This window comes from Schistocerca gregaria, chromosome 6 (genome assembly GCF_023897955.1).
Source record: "Schistocerca gregaria isolate iqSchGreg1 chromosome 6, iqSchGreg1.2, whole genome shotgun sequence".
Classification (NCBI taxonomy): domain Eukaryota; kingdom Metazoa; phylum Arthropoda; class Insecta; order Orthoptera; family Acrididae; genus Schistocerca; species Schistocerca gregaria.
In genome coordinates, this window is record NC_064925.1 from 57,613,570 (window position 1) to 57,632,111 (window position 18,542).

At 43.2% G+C, this 18,542-nt stretch overlaps 1 protein-coding gene across 3 annotated transcripts in view; it reads right to left on the bottom strand.

Annotated features, from left to right (window-relative positions):
• Positions 1 to 1,391: 1,391 nt before the first annotated feature.
• LOC126277925 (protein croquemort-like) overlaps positions 1,392 to 18,542 on the bottom strand; it is a 220,827-nt gene continuing 203,676 nt past the window's right edge. For all 3 annotated transcript variants that reach the window (XM_049977502.1, XM_049977501.1, XM_049977500.1), the window contains one exon: positions 1,392 to 4,590. In XM_049977502.1, the coding sequence (XP_049833459.1) occupies positions 4,350 to 4,590 (241 nt within the window). In that variant the 3' untranslated portion in view covers positions 1,392 to 4,349. The remainder of the gene's footprint in view (positions 4,591 to 18,542) is intronic.

Below are 18,542 nucleotides of genomic sequence, written 5' to 3' on the forward strand. Positions count from 1 at the left end.
CAAATACATTTTCGAAAGTTAAATTTATGGGCGATCTATCGGAACCCTTTGAAATAAAAACGGGAGTGCGACAGGGCGATGGGCTCTTGCTGTCGCTGTTCAATTGTGCCCTTGAGAAAGTAGTCAAACAATGGAACACAAATATTAAGAGTGGTGTAAGACTGGGTTGCAAAAAGAAAAACCTTAAAGTAAATTGCATTGCTTTTGCAGATGATATGGCCCTGTTTGCTGAAACAATGGAAGAAGCACGGGAGCAAATCCTTGAACTAAAGAAACAAGCAGCTAAAATTGGTCTTCACATCTCCTCTGAAAAAACTAAGATATTGACAAACATCAAACACTCACGTAAATACCTCAACGTTCAAGAACAGAAGATTGAATTAGTAAAAGAATTCAAATATCTTGGAGAATGGATTAGTTGGAATGCTGGGGAAAGCAAAGCAATGGAATCCAGAAAAAATAAACTTGAATTGGCCTTCCAACTAACAAAAAATCCCTTTCATGGGGGTCCAAAATGACACATTACAAGATAGTGATTAAGCCAGAAGCACTGTATGCAGCAGAAACACTTAACATGAATTTCAAAGGACAAATGGAGAAACTTGAGGTAAAGGAAAGAAAAAATTTTTACGAAAAATCATTGGGCCAAAATTTCAAGACAATAAGATTATATACATAAAAAATGAAACTCTCTACACGAAAATTGAAAAACTTTCAGATTCTATGCGAAAAAGGAGAATAAATTTTTATGGTCATCTTCTCAGAATGAATTCTAACAGATTAACTAAACAAATCTTTGACTTCTTCCGTAACCGAAAAATGAAGCCCAACTGGTTTAAAGAAACTGAGAGAGACCTAGTGGAATTAAAGATCTCAGAAAATTCACTTATTGATCGAACTGCTAAATTAATTACTAAACATGAAAACATAAGGTTCCAAGACAAATTCACACAAAAGTCCAAACCCTTCATCTCGGAAGAAGAAAGGAGAAGAAAGGAGAAGAAGATCAGAAAGAATGAAGAAATACTGGGCCCTAAAAAAGAACAATGCACAAAGAAATGATTGATCCAGCGTACCCCAAAGAGGGTGAAACAAAAGAAGAAGAAGAAGAAGAAGAAACTGACCTAACTGTTTCATAGTGTGCTGTATCTTGCTCATTGAGCAAGTAATGTCACAATACTTTTCCTTTTATAACAAATGTCAAGGAACACATTTTTCCTTTTGTCCACATAATTCACACATACACCTCTGAATCTAATGGAGGCACTACCTATGAAAGTAACTGAAGTTTATAGTTTTCATTTCTTCTGTAATAAGAGTACTTACTCTCCTATGTTGCTGAAATAAAGCGTGTCATTTCATGGCTGTGAATTATTTATGACATACCTAAATTGTGGCTCAAAGCACATTTATTTCATTGTGTTATTTCCAGTTTTAAGTAATGGGCTATTTGGAAACAAAGACTGATAAAATGGAGGAAAATTATAATTAAAGGACTTAATTATTAAATACAACAACTGTAAGTGTTTATTGTTGATTTGGCAGTAAAGTATTTAAAATAACATTTTACACTGGCCAGCTCTTTAAGAAAAGTATTTGAATACTTTACAAGGAACTAAATACCTGGTCCAAACACTGAGGGAACATCCCCAATCACCATGAGTTGTGGGGGTATTCGGGAGTAGAACATTCCAGCAATGATCTAGCATTTATCCTTTTCCACACACAACTTGTGTAAAATGACAATAGGTTATGAGCTCCATCTCACCTGACAGCCAAGTGATATTCTGTACATTAGGTATGTGCTTATGTATGACTCTCTCATAGCTATCTATCATCAAATGTGTCAATTTGTCAGTGTGCTTCACAGTGCCTATTGGAAGTTATTCTGCTGCATTTCAGAAGGTCAGGTAGTAATTACAGCGCAACAAAACCAGCTCTAATATGAAAATAAGCAGATACCTTCAAAATGAAGTCACACAAACACTTTGCAGTACAGAGCTCCTTTGCAACCCACCTGGAATGGTTGCTCCCCTTTCCAGGAATGTTAGTCAGTTATACTACTGATATTTCTGATAGAGTTAAGATGAATGGAAGAATAACCACTAATGGTAAAAGCATCGCCCTTTGTCTTGCACTCTACAATTTTTGTAACAGTTTCTGGGAAGTATTTTCAAAGGGGCAAAAGCTTGAAGGTAGGGTTAAATAGTACAGAGGGTATAGTACCAAATTTAAAGTAAGATTTTTTAAATTATTTTATAAACTCTGAGGGCAGCAACATGCTGACTACATCTTTTATCTAATACAAAATCTATTTAACTAGAAGGGCCAAATGCTAATCACACCTCCATACATGTAAGATAGAAAAATTAGGGTTTATGGCTCCACTGAGGTGCAGCTGAAGCTTGGTTAGGACAAGGCTAGTAAAAGAAGAGGAATCCACCATTCAAAAGAACCATCCTGGCATTTGTCTTAATTTAGAAAGATTACATTGAACCTAAATCTGAATGGCTGGGCAGAATTTTGAACCCAGGTCCTTCCAAATTCATGTCCACTGTTTTAACAACTGTCCACTTCCACTTATTTGCGAACAATACTACCTACTGGACAAATGGTTTTAGTCAGCTTACAAAACAGAGTTACACTGTGGCACATCTATGGAACAGAGAAAATGCTCCAAGATATGAGAAGTATTATGAATAAAAGATTTTGAAAACTAATACAATATATATAAACAATTGAAACTAAGTTTGTAGGACAGCCACAAGTCACAACCACTATTTTTTATTGCCTTGGTTCATTCAACTAAACAACAGCATTATAAGCAACTATGGAATTTATGAAGTATTGCAATATGGAATATTAAATTGGCATAAAGGAACAATCCAATTTATATTAATGCTAACTTCCATTCAAAGCAGTTGGCTGATTACACTGGCAATGACAAATATTGAGATAGCTGTGTAACACTTAACTTATACAGTCAAGTTCATTCACAAATAAGTCATTTACGTAATACTCTTGTCAGATTGAATGAAACTGATCAATAAGAAATACTGACAGCAACTTGTGTTGGTTCTATAAACATAATATTATTTATGGTTTCATTTTTATATATTAAAAAAGTAAAATTGTATTTAAAGATAATAAATTTTGGCCAAGTTACCATAACAAGCATGAATCATACTTCAATACTGTTATTTTCCTCACCGATTTTCATGCAGTTCATAATAGACAAGAATTACATAAGTAATCATTTGTATCACTAAAGCAGTATTCCCTTGTTATAGAATTCCCATATAATTAATCAGGAACTGGTAACACATCACAGCCTCAGTTTACTAAAATCAAGCTCTATGTTACATTATTTTGTCTTTAGGAAACAAAACTTAAAAACTTTCTCCTTAAATAAAAATTCTACACAGAAATTTCTGGTGTGCCACTACAAATAAAATTATCCATGGAAGGATATAGCTGCTCTGTTTCTCAAAAACTTTTCTTATAGAATTATGTACTTGACATAAAAAAACAGAACAGCTGGCACCTCATGGATGATTTAATTGCCTGCACACCGAAATCTTCAAACAGAGGCACTGAACAAAAATTTCAACCCACATCCATTTACATCTGTGTAAAAATATAAAGTGTTGTGTTTGTAAGACATCATACATACAAAATGCATTCTACAGTACAATTTTGTAAAACAACTATAATCAGTGGAGCAACATACAAAATTCACTGATCACACATTAAACTGTAACTCCAACTTACTTTTGTTTCATTTGACAAATCAGTAAATCACATTTGAACATATTATAAATTCTATACTTCATTTGATATAACAGAATATTTACATAATCTCAAAACAGAACAGTAAAACAGTCTTTGGTTGCACTGCAGCTCCCCCCCCCCCCCCTCCCCACTCTCTCTCTCTCTCTCTCTCTCTCTCTCTCTCTCTCTCTCTCACACACACACACACACACACACACACACACACACACACACACACACGATATATCCTGAACTACAAGTTGTAGAATCTAAATGTGACACATGCTGTAAGCTGCATTATTTTTAAATGTATCATCATTTCACTCTTCGTTATATAGCTTCCCACTAACAATTAAACTACAACTTGAAAACTTAATTTTTTAGCCGAGATACAGAAGAATACTGGAGACAATGGAAAACATTATTTTATCAGGACACACAAAAGTACCAAAAATACTTTTAGAAAGGCCACAAAATTCTTAGTGAGAACCGCACAAAATTATGTGACAGCTAAGGTGGGTCTTTTTCAATGTTTATTCAAAGGCACTTCAATATGAATTTGATGAATCAATGCATCATTAATTTTCATGGATTAGCCCTTGTGTGTCTGAGCCTTTCCAACCATGGCGCACAGTCAGCATTATTCCAATGAATAGCATCAAAGCTCCAATTCCAGCTAATCCAAAGAAAACACCCATTCCGACATCAGGTGCTATCTGCACTAGTTTCGCTAATGAACTTAATTCATCGCTAAGTACTGCCTTTTGGTTGAACCAAAATACTGGAAAATATATCCTCCTGGGGAGATTCTCGAACATCCTGTAACATTCAAAACAAAGAGCAATTAATTAGCTTTTATATTTTTGTGAGACAGTTAAACATTGAAACATACTTTACAACATGTAGGAACTGGAATCTTTAATTATTTCTGGGCAAAATGCACGAGTGAAACCTTATACCAATCACTGCTACTGCAGTTAATAACAAAAGTGTCTTGACAACTCCTGAAAGTATACATATGTATCAGTTTTTCAAGGGTATGTAATCATAAATTCTCGAAGTGATTCCCTTCCTCAGTATGACTGTTCAGTACACTGTTAACACAAACTGTAAATGTCACTCCTTTTGAAATATGTTTAGGTGTGTAACTACACTAATCTGACATCAATTGCAAACCATTTTGTTTCTCACACATTGTACAATAACGTTGGTGTCTCATGTTTCAGCAGAGAGAGAGAGAGAGAGAGAGAGAGAGAGAGAGTTGCTACCTTTTGAGCTGACACTATTTTCTTTTGTTTGTGTGTGAGTGTGTGTGATGTTTTAATAATTCAGGCCATTATTGTAAAGCTACAGCTAACACAAACAGTTAAGTACAAAATATATATATATATATATATATATATATATATATATATATATATATATATATATATATATATATATATATATATATATATATATATATCGAGTCCACCTTTTTGACATTGCCTGAAGCAGGTCACAAATCTTGTGATATAGTAAACTATCTGTTCTTTGCAGCACTCCCATTAGACACACTGGACACACATTCACAAGGACAACAGTTCAAGCCAGCATCCAGCCATCCTGATTTAGGTTCTTCATGTTTTTCCTAAATCGCTTCAAGCAAATGCTGGGATGGTTCCTTCGAACGGGCATGGCCAACTTCCTTCCCCATACTTCCCTAATCCAATGTGACCTGATGACCTAGCTGTTTGGTCCTTTCCCCTAAATTAACCAACCAACCAACTCCCATTAGGTGTTTGCTAGAATGGTACCTTGTTCTAGTTTTCAGCTTGCATAGAGGTCCTCCAGACCTGCTTCAGGCAATGTCAAAAAGATGGACTCTCTCTAGAGAGAGATTAGATTTTTTGTGCTTAACTGTTTGTGTTAGCTGTAGCTTACAACAATGGCCCGAAATACTAAAACCTTAATGAATTTTTAACACCTTACTTAATTGCTGTGTACAAGTGCCACACTACACATCTTCTTTCACCATAGCATATTACTAAGACAGTTTCTGGAACTTGACTCACCTCTCTCAACCCTTTTTATGTACAAATACCAAGTCACAAAACGGTAGAGATTCTTTATGCTAGGCTAGGCTAGGCGTCATGTCGCACGGCATTGGCACGGTTTCTCGCGCTGCGCGTCACGCGAGCATGCGGGAGGGGTGAGGCGGAGCATGGCGCATATGGTCAGTGGGTGTATTACCCATGCGAAAAGGCAGCATTACGGTATACTGAGATTTGTTGTCACCGAGTAGTGTTTCGTTTTTCGCGTTTAAGTGCTCAATTTCTTTTCGTTAATTCATTATAGCTTTTAATGATGATGTAAATAAAATAGAAAGAAACTTCCACATGGGAAAAATATATTAAAAACAAAGATTCCAAGATTTACCAAGCGGGAAAGCACCGGCAGATAGGCACAATGAATAAAACACACAAACACACACAAAGAATTTGGAGCTTTCGCAACTGGCGGCTGCTTCGTCAGGAAAGAGGGAAGGAAAAGGAAAGATGAAAGGATGTGGGTTTTAAGGGAGAGGGTAAGGAGTCGTTCCAATCCTAGGAGCGGAAAGACTTACCTTAGGGGGAAAAAAGGATAGGTATATACGCGCGCGCATTGCGCGTGTTTTATTCATTGTGCCTATCTGCCGGCACTTTCCCGCTTGGTAAGTCTTGGAATCTTTGTTTTTAACATAATAGCTTTTAGTTACATATACCAGTATACTTTTTGTTTTGTTTATTCTTTTGTCAAGAACAATACACAGTTCAATAATTGGTGAACCATTAGCTACTGGAAGTATATCTTCTGCCTCCACAATGTTTTCAGTTCGTAAGAAGGGACAGACGATTCATTGTGAGGGTACTGAATAAGGAAGTAAGGAGTATTATAATCATGAGATCTAGAAGGAAGGCAGGAAAGTAAACAAGGTATACTTGCTGCCTCTTATGCTGGTGATCTCTACAATCTGTTACAAAAAGTCGAAAAGGCGAAATATCCACACGTATGACCCGTTATGCTCCTGGTAAAAGGCGTTCGAGATTTGAAGGACTTAAGTTTCACTAACATCTGGATATGAATGTAGTAAAAGACATTATACTACATACATGTGGACATCACATTTACACTGCAAGTTACGAACAGTTGAGAAGCCTTCATGAATAACAAGGTTTTTTCGGATCATCGCGACGAGAAAAAGCATTTCAGTGATCACATACACACTATCAGCATTAATAAACTAATTATGCAACACAAGTGAAGTAGTGTTTGGTATTATTACAAAAGTATGAGTATCGTGAAAGAGAGTGGTTATTTGATATATGTATTGCTGACTAAGGCAGATCTACTTTCATCACAATGTTTTTCGAACAACGTGAACTCTTCCTCTCACAAAGCATTCCTGTCGCGCATTATTCTTCAGCTGCTGACGATACGCTGACCATTGTATTGTGCCACGCATCAATTGCTTACTTTCATAAAAAAAAAAAAAATATTCGTGAATCGCACATTGTTAGTTTGGCAAGGCGTAGGAGAGTGACCAGCATAAGGCATGTGGGAGTCATTCTGAAAGATGGATAAAAATAAATAAATAAATTCCGCCTGAAGGGTACGCTCGTCTTTACTTTGCTACTGCTCAGATGAAGAAAAGGAATAAAATCCTTTGGCAAGTTTCCATTCCAGTCACTCAGTATTAAAAATACGATGGATTATGGGATTCAATCAAAATTCCAAGAGAATTGGCGATTTATTTTTGTGTGAATTGTTAACCTTTCTTCATTCGAAGAAGCAACACCATTTATGAGTAACGGTCACATTTCTCTTGTTAAGGTTTGCTAGTACTTTTTTGCCAAAACACAATATAATTTGCACAAACTCATTTTTGAAGCAGCTATTGTGACAATTCTGAAAAACAGTGTCTCATTAAACAACTAGCGACCAGAGAGCTCAATAGCTTACGAGAAAACCTCATTGTGTCGGTTTGTGGTAACATAAGAGAAGAAATATGTTTATTTTCATACTAGGAAACTCTTGTCTCACTAGGTGTCGATAACTCAAAGTACAAGTCATAGTTAAGAAAGTTCAGTGTGTTTACGAACTGGTAAAGTACTCTCCTCATTGTGTACCATCGTTCGCCAAAATCTTGTTTCGATGTCTCGAGCGATTTAGGAGATACGAGGGATGTAGGAATATTTCATTCCCATGGGCGTGAGTTAATGCACTGCATAGTATCCATTTTCTTGAGATCGGGGACAGCCAAAGACCTCCTCCCAAGTCTAAACAAAAATTCAATATGTTAGCTAAATTTCATACGCAGCAACATACGGTGTAATACCCACCAAATGCAAAATCATAGCGACCCCTAATTTTTGTTGCAAACTTTTTGAGTTTTGCGTAGTGTCTTACTAAGATGTGTACCTCACAATAAGCGTGACCATTAGCGAGATGATGGACACTTCGCCATGAAGCTGACACATAACAATACAAGTAATGCAAAAATCAAATATTTCCAGTGAATAATTTCTGTAAAATCATTTGAGAAAGATAACAGGATGCGCGCGCTTCGGTTGTCAGCGCAGAGCGTCGCTGGTCGGCGCGTCACAATATGCGCTGGACCCGCACGACTTGTGCCTATTTTAACTACAGGTTCCTCTGTACGTTAATCAGTGGAAGCCAAGGACATGCCACTTCCAATTCATTAATTATATTGGACACAACAGACCTCATAAAGAAAGAAAATCTTAAGAAATCAGGAAAGAAAGTATGCATCGACAAAGGGGAAGCAACTTTTTGAAACCGCATTTGCAAAATTAATGCTTTTAAATAAGAATCGGAAGAGAGGGGCTACAAAGGCTAGAGGAACTTACCTATTAGTGAAGCTACACTACTGGCCATTAAAACTGCTACACCAAGAAGAAATGCAGATGATAATCGGGTATTCATTGGACAAATATATTATACTAGAACTGACATGTGATTACATTTTCAAGCAATTTGGGTGCATAGATCCTGAGAAATCAGTATCCAGAACAACCACTTCAGGCCGTAATAACGGCCTTGATATGCCTGGGCATTGAGTCAAACAGAACTTGGATGGCCTACACAGGTACAGCTGCCCATGCAGCTTCAACATGAAACCACAGTTCATCAAGAGTTGTGGCTGGTGTATTGTGACAAGCCACTTGCTCGGCCACCATTGACCAGACGTTTTCAATTGGTGAGAAATCTGGAAAATGTGCTGGCCAGGGCAGCAGTCGAACATTTTCTGTATCCAGAAAGGCCCGTACAGGGCCTGCGACATGCGGTCGTACATTATCCTGCTGAAATGTAGGGTTTTGCAGGGATCGAATGAAGGGTAAAGTCACAGGTCGTAACACATCTGAAATTTAACATCCACTGTTCAAAGTGCCATCAATGCGAACAAGAGGTCACCGAGGCATATAACCAATGGCACCCAATAGCATCACGTCACGTGATACGCCAGTATGGCGATGACAAATACACGCTTCCAATGTGCGTTAACTACGATGTCGTGAAACACGGATGTGACCATCATGATGCTGCAAACAGAACCTGGATTCATCCGATAAAATGACGTTTTGCCATTCGTGCACCCAGGTTCGTCGTTGAGTACACCATCGCAGGCGCTCCTGTCTGTGATGCAGCGTCAACGGTAACCGCAGCCATAGTCTCCGAGCTGATGGTCCATGCTGCTGCAAACGTCGAACTGTTCGTGCAGATGGTTGTTGTCTTGCAAACGTACCCAACTCTTGACTCGGGGATCGAGACGCGGATGCATGATCCGTTACAGCCATGCGGATAAGATGCCTGTCATCTTGACTGCTAGTGATACGAGGCCGTTGGGATCCAGCACGGCGTTCTGTATATTACCCTCCTGAACCCCAATCATTCTGTATCCTGCTAACAGTCATTGGATCTCTACCAACGCGAGCAGCAATGTCGCGATAAGTTGAACTGCAATCGCGATAGACTACAATCCGACCTTTATCAAAGTGGGAAACGTGATGGTATGCATTTCTCCTCCTCACACAAGGCATCACAACAACGTTTCACCAGGCAACACCGGCCAACTGCTGTTTGTGTATGAGAAAACGGGTGAAAACTTTCCTCATGCCAACAGGTTGTAGGTGTCGCCACCGGCGCCAACCTTGTGTGAATGCTCTGAAAAGCTAATCATTTGCATATCACAGCATCTTCTTCCTGTTGGTTAAATTTCGCGTCTGTAGCACATCATCTTTGTGGTGTAGCAATTTTAACGGCCAGTAGTGTAGATTACAAGGGATGACAGAAGCAGGAAAATGATTAAGAGCAGAATACATCAACCAAAATTGCATTTAATTTAAGAAAGAACTTACCAGTGAGAACATTAGATGCAAAATCAGGAAACGGGTTCTTTTGGAGTATGGCCCTATATGAGTGTGAAACCTGGACAACTGGAACCACGAGAAAATGGCTAGAAGCACGAGATTTGGTGCTTCAGAAGATGATGAAAACAATCTGGACAGACAGAGTTACTAATGAAGAACTGCTGAGAAGAGTATAAGAAAACAGATCTCCATAGAGGCACTTCTAAAGATGATGAGACAAACTCTTAGAGCACATTTCAGGACACATGAACACCATTAGAACAATAGCAGAAGAAGCTAATGAGGGACTGCTATGCTCACAGGTTCGAATCCTGCCTCGGGCATGGATGTGTGTGATGTCCTTAGGTTGGTTAGGTTTAAGTAGTTCTAAGTTCTAGGGGACTGATGACCATAGATGTTAAGTCCCATAGTGCTCAGAGCCATTTTTTGAAGCTAATGAGGGAAATAATCGCTGAGGGCATCAAGAATGTCATATCTGCAGCAGATTATGAATGATGTGGGATGTACCACAGATGCGGACAGAAGAGGGGAATGGCATACTGCTGCAAACCAACCACAGGGTTTGGGCGCCACATAGAGTGTGCTATACTTCTTAGTAATATTTCTGTGTAGTATGTAACGAAATATGAATGTTTAAGTTGGACCACTTTTTTTCACTTTGCGACAAATGGTGCTGTAATAGTCACAAACATATGACTCACAATTTCAGAACAGTTGGTAACAGGCAGGTTTTTTAAATTAAAATACAGAATGCAGGTATGTTTGAACATTTTATTTCGGTTGTTCCAATGTGATACATGTACCTTTGTGAACTTATTTCTGCGAATGCATGCTGTTACTGAGTGGTTACCTGTAAATACCACATTAATGCAATAAATGCTCAAAATGATGTCCATCAACCTCAATGCATATGGCAATACGTGTAACGACATTCCTCTCAACAGCGAATAGTTCGCCTTCCACAATGATCGCAAAAGCATTGACAAGGCGCCGACGCATGTTGTCAGGCGTTGTCAGTGGATCACGATAGCAAATATCTTTCAACTTTCCCCACAGAAAGAAATCCGGGGACGTCAGATCCGGTGAACGTGTGGGCCATGCTATGGTGCTTCGATGACCAATCCACCTGTCATGAAATATACTATTCAGTACTGCTTCAACCGCATCTAGCTACGTGCCAGGTATCCATCATGTTGGAAGTACATCGCCATTCTGCCATGCAGTGAAACATCTTGTAGTAACATTGGTACAACATTACATAGGAAATCAGCATACATTGCACCATTTAGATTGCCATAGATAAAATAGGAGCCAATTATCCTTCCCCCCACAATGCCGCATCATACATTAACCCGCCAAGGTCGCTGGTGTTCCACTTGTCACAGCCATCGTGGATTTTCCGTTGCCAAATAGCGCATATTATGCCGGTTTACGTTGCCGCTGTTGGTGAATGATGCTTCGTCGCTAAATAGAACACATGCAAAAAATCTGTCATCATCCCGTAATTTCTCCTGTGCCCAGTGGCAGAACTGTACACGATGTTCGAAGTTACTGCCATGCAATTCCTGGTGCATAGAAACATGGTACGGGTGCAATCAATGTCGATGTAGCATTCTCAACCCCGACGTTTTTTGAGATTCACAATTCTCGTGCAGTTTGTCTGCTACTAATGTGCAGATTAGCAGTGATAGCAGCTAAAACACCTACTTGGGCATCATCATTTGTTGCAGGTCATGGTTGATGTTTCACATATGGCTGAACACTTCCTGCTTCCTTAAATAACATAACTATCCGGCGAACAGAACGGATACTTGGATGATTGTCATCCAGGATACTGAGCAGCATACATAGCACACGCCCGCTGGGCATTGTGATCACAATAGCCATACATCATCACGATATCGACCTTTTCCGCAATTGGTGAACGGTCCATTTTAACATGGGTAACGTATCACAAAGCAAATTCCGTCCACACTGGCGAAATGTTAATTGATACCACATACTTAGACGTTTGTGACTATTACAGCACCACCTATCACAAAGAGAAAAAAAGTGATCCAACTAAAAAATTCATATTTCTTTATGTACTACACAAATATGTAATAAAAATGGGGGTTCTTATTTTAAAAAACGCAGTTGATATCCGTTTGACCTATGGAAGCGCCATCTAGCGGGCCAACCATAGTGCCATCTGGTTTCCCCCTTCAAGCTAGACAAGTTTCGTTCTTTGTAGTTTTTTCGTTTGATGCTTATTTTGCGAGATATTTTGCCTGGTCACCATCAATGGACCACCCTGTATAGTACATGATCATTAATACATTTCGGTTTCATGATAAGGTAGTTCCCTGATAAGTGATTTAAGAAAGGACGAATAGCATTTCCTTAGTAATCCATAAACCTGTAGAATAGTATTCCTTATTCCCTCCCCAATGCAGGAGGCGGAGCCAAAGCGTAGTTAAATCAGCAACACGTAAAGTAAAATCCTGATGCAAATGTTTTTCTCTGTTTCTCCCTAGGAAAATATTAAACTCTCATAATTGATGTACGCACACCTGGAAAATAAAATGTGGATGCATTAAATGCATATATAGTAACATGACCTCCCCCCATAAACCATAGACCTTGCCATTCGTGGGGAGGCTTGTGTGCCTCAGTGATACAGATAACCATATTGTAGATGCAACCACAACGGAGATGTGTCTGTTGAGAGGTCACACAAAGCTATGGTTCCTGAAGGGGTGCAGAAGCCTTTTCAGTAGCTGCAGGGGCAACAGTCTGGATGATTGACTGATCTGGCCTTGCAACACTAACCAAAATGGCCTTGCTGTACTGGTACTGCGAACGGCTGAAAGCAAGGGGAAACTACGGCCGTAATTTTTCCCGGGGGAATGGAGCTTTACTGTATGGATAAATGATGATGGCGTCCTCTTGGGTAAAATATTCCGGAGGTAAAAAAAATCCCCCATTCTGATCTCCGCGCGGGGCTACTCAGGAGGACGTCGTCACCAGGAGAAAGGAAACAGGCGTTTTACGCATCGGAGCGTGTAATGTCAGATCCCTTAATCGGGCAGGTAGGTTAGAAAATTTAAAAAGGGAAATCGATAGGTTGAAGTTAGATATAGTGGGAATTAGTGAAGTTCCCTGGCAGGAGGAACAAGACTTTTTGTCAGGTGAATACAGAATTATAAATACAAAGTCAAATAGGGGTAATGCAGGAGTAGGTTTAATAATGAATAAAACAACAGGAATGCAGGTAAGCTACTACAAACAGCACAGTGAACCCACTGTTGTGGCCAAGATAGACACGAAGCCCACGCCTACGACAGTAGTATAAGTCCATATCCCAAATAGCTCTGCGTATGACGAAGAAATTGAAGAAATGTATGATGAGATAAAAGAAATTATTCAGATAGTGAAGGGAGACGAAAATTAGTCATGGGTGACTGGAATTCGAGTGTAGGAAAAGGGAGAAAAGGAAACATAGTAGGTGAATATGGACTGGGGCTAAGAAATGAAAGAGGAAGCCGTCTGGTGGAATTTTGCACAGAGCATAACTTAATCATAGCTAATACTTGGTTCAAGAAACATAAAATAAGGTTGTATACATGGAAGAAGCCTGGAGATACTGACAGGTTTAAGATAGATAATATAATGGTAAGACAGATTTAGAAACCAGGTTTTAAATTGTAAGACATTTCCAGGGGCAGGTGTGGACTCAGACCACAATCAATTGGTCATGGAACTGTAGATTAAAACTAAAGGAACTGCAAAAAGATGGGAATTTAAGGAGATGGGACCTGGATAAACTAAAAGAACCAGATGTTGTACAGAGTTTCAGGGAGAGCATAAGGGAACAAATTACAAGAATGGGGGAAAGAAATACAGCAGAAGAAGAGTGGATAGATTTGAGGGATGAAGTAGTAGTTGTTGTTGTTGTTGGGATGTTTAAGGGGGACTAAACAGCTAAGGTCATCAGTCCCCCATTCCAAAAACCGGCGAAACAAAATTTACGGAACAGGTAAAACCCCAATGGGGGAGGAGACACCCCTCCCCCCAGTCACTGAAAGAACACCAATGTGACAGCGAACACTAGAGACAAGAAGAGTACAGACGAACACTGGACAGAAAGAAACGGAAGAAAAGAAGAGTGCCGGAGACTGGTTGACTGACCATGGAAACAAAAATTGGGAAAGAATCAACCATCCGAATACACACATTAAAATCTGCAACCAATGAGACACGCTAGGACAAGATGCACAGAAAGGGAAAGGGAGAGGTCCCCCCAAATGGAACCATAAAAAGGACTACCACGGATAAAATTTAAAACGTCGTCAGCCATGGAGGCATCGTCGCATAAAACCAAAGGCAATGTGCCCGGGAGATTAAAAGTCTGCCGGAGGGTGCGCAGGCGGGGACACTCCAACAAAATGTGGGCGACTGTCAACCGGGACCCACACTGACACAGGGGGTGATCCTCCTGACGCAAAAGATGTCCGTGCGTCAGGTAGGTATGGCCGATGCGGAGCCGACACAGGATGACAGAGTCCCTGCGAGAAGCCCGCAGGGAGGACCGCCACACATCGGTCGTCTCCTTAACAGCCCGCAGTTTATTCGGAAAAGTCAGGCTACACCACTCGTCACGCCATATCTGAAGCACCTTACGGCGCAACGCCATCTGCAAATCACGAGCCGGGAGGCCGATCGCCAAAGTGGGGGCGTCGACCGCCCCTTTGGCCAGCCTGTCGACACGTTCATTCCCCGGGATGCCAAAGTGACCTGGCGTCCAAACAAAGACCACCGAACGACCAGAGCGGGTAATGGCAAAAACAGACTCCTGAATAAAGGATACCAGAGGAGAAGAGGTATAGCAGCGGTCGATAGCCTGGAGGCTGCTCAGGGAGTCACTGCAGATGACGATGGACGTACCTGAGCAGTAACGCATATGCTCAAGAGCGCGCAATATGGCCACCAGCTCTGCAGTAAAAATATTGCAGCCAGCCGGCAAGGAGCGCTGTTCAACATGGGCAGCGTGAGCAAAAGCGTAGGCAGGACGACCATCCACCAGGGAACCATCAGTGTAGACAGGCTCACAGCCTGAAAATGAGGCAACAAGCGCAAGAAAATGGTGACGGAGGGCCACATGCGGAATCGAGTCCTTGGGTTCCCGTGCCAAGTCCAGGCGGACGGACGGACGGGTCATACACCAGGGAGGCGTGGGTGCACAGGCCCGGAAGGGCGGCAGAAGAGGGAACGACCCCAGTTCCGACAGCAGGGACTGGACGCGGACAGCAGTGGAAAGCCCAGACCTAGGTCGCCGGTCGGGCAGAGGGAGAACCCTGGCAGGGAAAAGCAGGCGATGATTGGGATGGCCCGGTGAGCAATGCACTTGGACAGCATAGTCGGGGAGCAGTCGGTGGCGGCGAATCCGCAGCGGGGGAACCCCGGCCTCCACCAGCAGACTATCCACGGGGCTCGTGCGGTAAGTGCCAGTTGCAAGCCGAACCCCACAGTGGTGTATGGGGTCCAACAACGTCAACACTGAGGGCGATGCAGACCCATAGGCCAGGCTCCCATAATCAAGCCTGGACTGCACAAGGGCTCTGTACAATCGCAACAGCGTGCTGCGATCTGCACCCCAAGACGCATGGCTCAGGCAGCGGAGGGCGTTGAGGTGCCGCCGGCACTTTTGCTTCAGCTGAGTAATATGAGGAACCCATGTGAGCCGGGCATCAAAGACGAGTCCTAAGAAGCGGCTAGTGTCCACCACTTCAAGTAGGTGAGCGTCGAGACAAAGTTCCGGATGAGGGTGGACCGTCCGAAGCCTGCAGAAGTGCATAACTCGAGTCTTGGCCGCAGAGAACTGAAATCCATGAGTCAGAGCCCATGATGCCGCCTTGCGAATGGCTGCTTGCAGCCTGCGTTCGGCGACTCCTATAGTCGTTGAGCTGAATGAGATGCAGAAGTCGTCGGCATACAAAGAAGGAGACACCGACGACCCCACGGCTGCAGCCAGACCATTAATGGCCACTATAAATAAGGAAACGCTCAACACCGAGCTCTGCGGGACCCCATTTTCCTGTATATAAGATGAACTAGAGGCGGCACCGACTTGCACCCGGAAAGAGCGGCGCAATAAAAAGTTTTGAAGAAAAGCTGGGAGCTGACCACGAAGACCCCACTCGCGCAACGTAGCAAGGATGTGATGCCTCCATGTTGTGTCATATGCCTTCCGCAGATCAAAAAATACAGCAACGAGATGCTGATGGCGGCAAAAGGCCGTACGGATAGCAGATTCCAGGCGCACCAAATTGTCCGCAGCAGACCGGCCCTGGGATGGAGCGAGGAGACCGCGCGACTCAAGGACCCAACACAAACGCCGCCCCACCATACGTTCGAGCAATTTGCACAAAAAGTTGGTGAAGGTAATGGGACGATAGCTGTCCACCGCCAGAGGGTCCGCACCGGGCTTCAAGATGGGGATGATAACACCCTCTCGCCACTGCGACGGGAACACGCCCTCGCTCCAAATGCGGTTAAAGATGGTGAGGATGTGTCTCTGGCAGTCCCCGGAGAGATGCTTGAGCATCTGCGCGTGGATGCAGTCCGGTCCTGGCGCTGTATCAGGGCAAACGGCGAGGGCAGCGAGGAATTCCCTCTCGCTGAAAGGAGCATTGTATTTTTCAGAACTACGTGTGTGGAATGATAACGGCGTCCGCTTAGCGCGCTCCTTTAGAGAGCGAAAGGCAGGAGGGTAAGTTGCAGTCGCAGAGCTCGTAGCAAAGTGCGTGGCAAGGTGGTCAGCAATGGTGGCAGCATCCGTGCAGACAGCGCCGTCCAGGGAGATTCCAGGGACACCCATAGGGGTCTGGTATCCATAAATCCGCCGGATGCGGGACCACACACGACGGGGAGACACGGGAGCCCAAGGATGAAATGTACCTCTCCCAGCATTCCTGCTTACGCCGTGCAATAAGACGACGGGCCAAGGCACGGAGCTTCTTAAAGGCGATGAGGGTCTCCAGAGACGGGTGCCGCTTATGACGCTGGAGAGCCCGCCTACGGTCGCGAATAGCCTCAGCAATCTCCGGCGACCACCAGGGGACAGACTTCCTCCGAGGGAGTCCTGAAGAGCGAGGGATGGCAGTCTCGGCCGCAGAAATAATTGACGAGGTCAAGACACGGCCCACCTCGTCAATGTCACCCTGTGGGAGAGAAGCAATGGTGGCAGCAGAAGTAAAAGCTGGCCAGTCAGCCCTGTTGAGAGCCCAGCGGGGCAGGCGCCCAGAAGAATGACACTGGGGCATTGACAAATAGATGGGAAAATGGTCACTACCACACAGGGCAGGATGCACTCTCCAGTGAAGGGATGGGACAAGTCCGGGGCTGCAAAGAGAGAGATCGATGGCCGAGAACGGGCCATGGGCCACACTGAAATGCGTGGGAGCACCGGTGTTCAAGAGGCTAAGGTCGAGCTGAGCCAACACATGCTCCACAGCGCGACCGCGGTCATCGGAGACAGTCCCACCCCATAGAGGGTTGTGGGCATTGAAATCGCCCAGAAGCAGCAATGGCGGCGGGAGTTGAGCCAGCAGTGCAGCCAAGACATGTCGGGGGAGCTGCCCATACGGAGGAACGTAAACAGAGCAAACAGTAATAGCCGGCGAGAGCTCAATCCTGACAGCGACTGCCTCTAAAGGCGTCAGAAGGGGTACTGGCGAGCTACAGACAGAATGGTGAACAAAGAGGCAAACTCCACCTGAAGCTTGTTGACAGTCAGCGCGGTTCATATAGTATCCCCGATAACTGCGAAGGGCAGGGGTCCGCATTGCGGGAATCCAAGTTTCCTGAAGAGCAATGCAGAGAACAGGGGAAAAGCATCCGGAGCTCAGGCAGATGGCGGAAATAACCGCCGCAATTCCACTGGAGAATGGAAGCAGGAAGGGACTGGGAGGGCGTGAAGGCGACTAAGAGGCAGACGGTGCCGCAGAGTCAACGGCCGCCACTGGGCGAGAGTCAGCTGTGTCCATAGGAGAGGCCCCCGAGGGTTCCGTGAGGGCGAGATCCGTGGCAGAGGCGAGGATCTCCACCGCATCCCCAGAGCCAGAACTATTGACAGCAGGCGGTACTGAAACTGCCGGAGCGTCCTTCTTCTTGGACACGTTCCGTCCTTTCTTCTCGCGTCTGTCCTTTGGCTTAGAGGGCTGGGAGAGTTTCTCTGAAGGAGCGTCGGAGGCTGACGAGGACGCAGAAGCCCTACGACCAGCAGGTGGAGGAACCTTCAGCCACTGGCTGTGGCTGACATCCGGCGGGGGTAGCAGAAGAAACGGAAGAAGGGAGGGCCCCGAGGGACCCCTTCCGCGA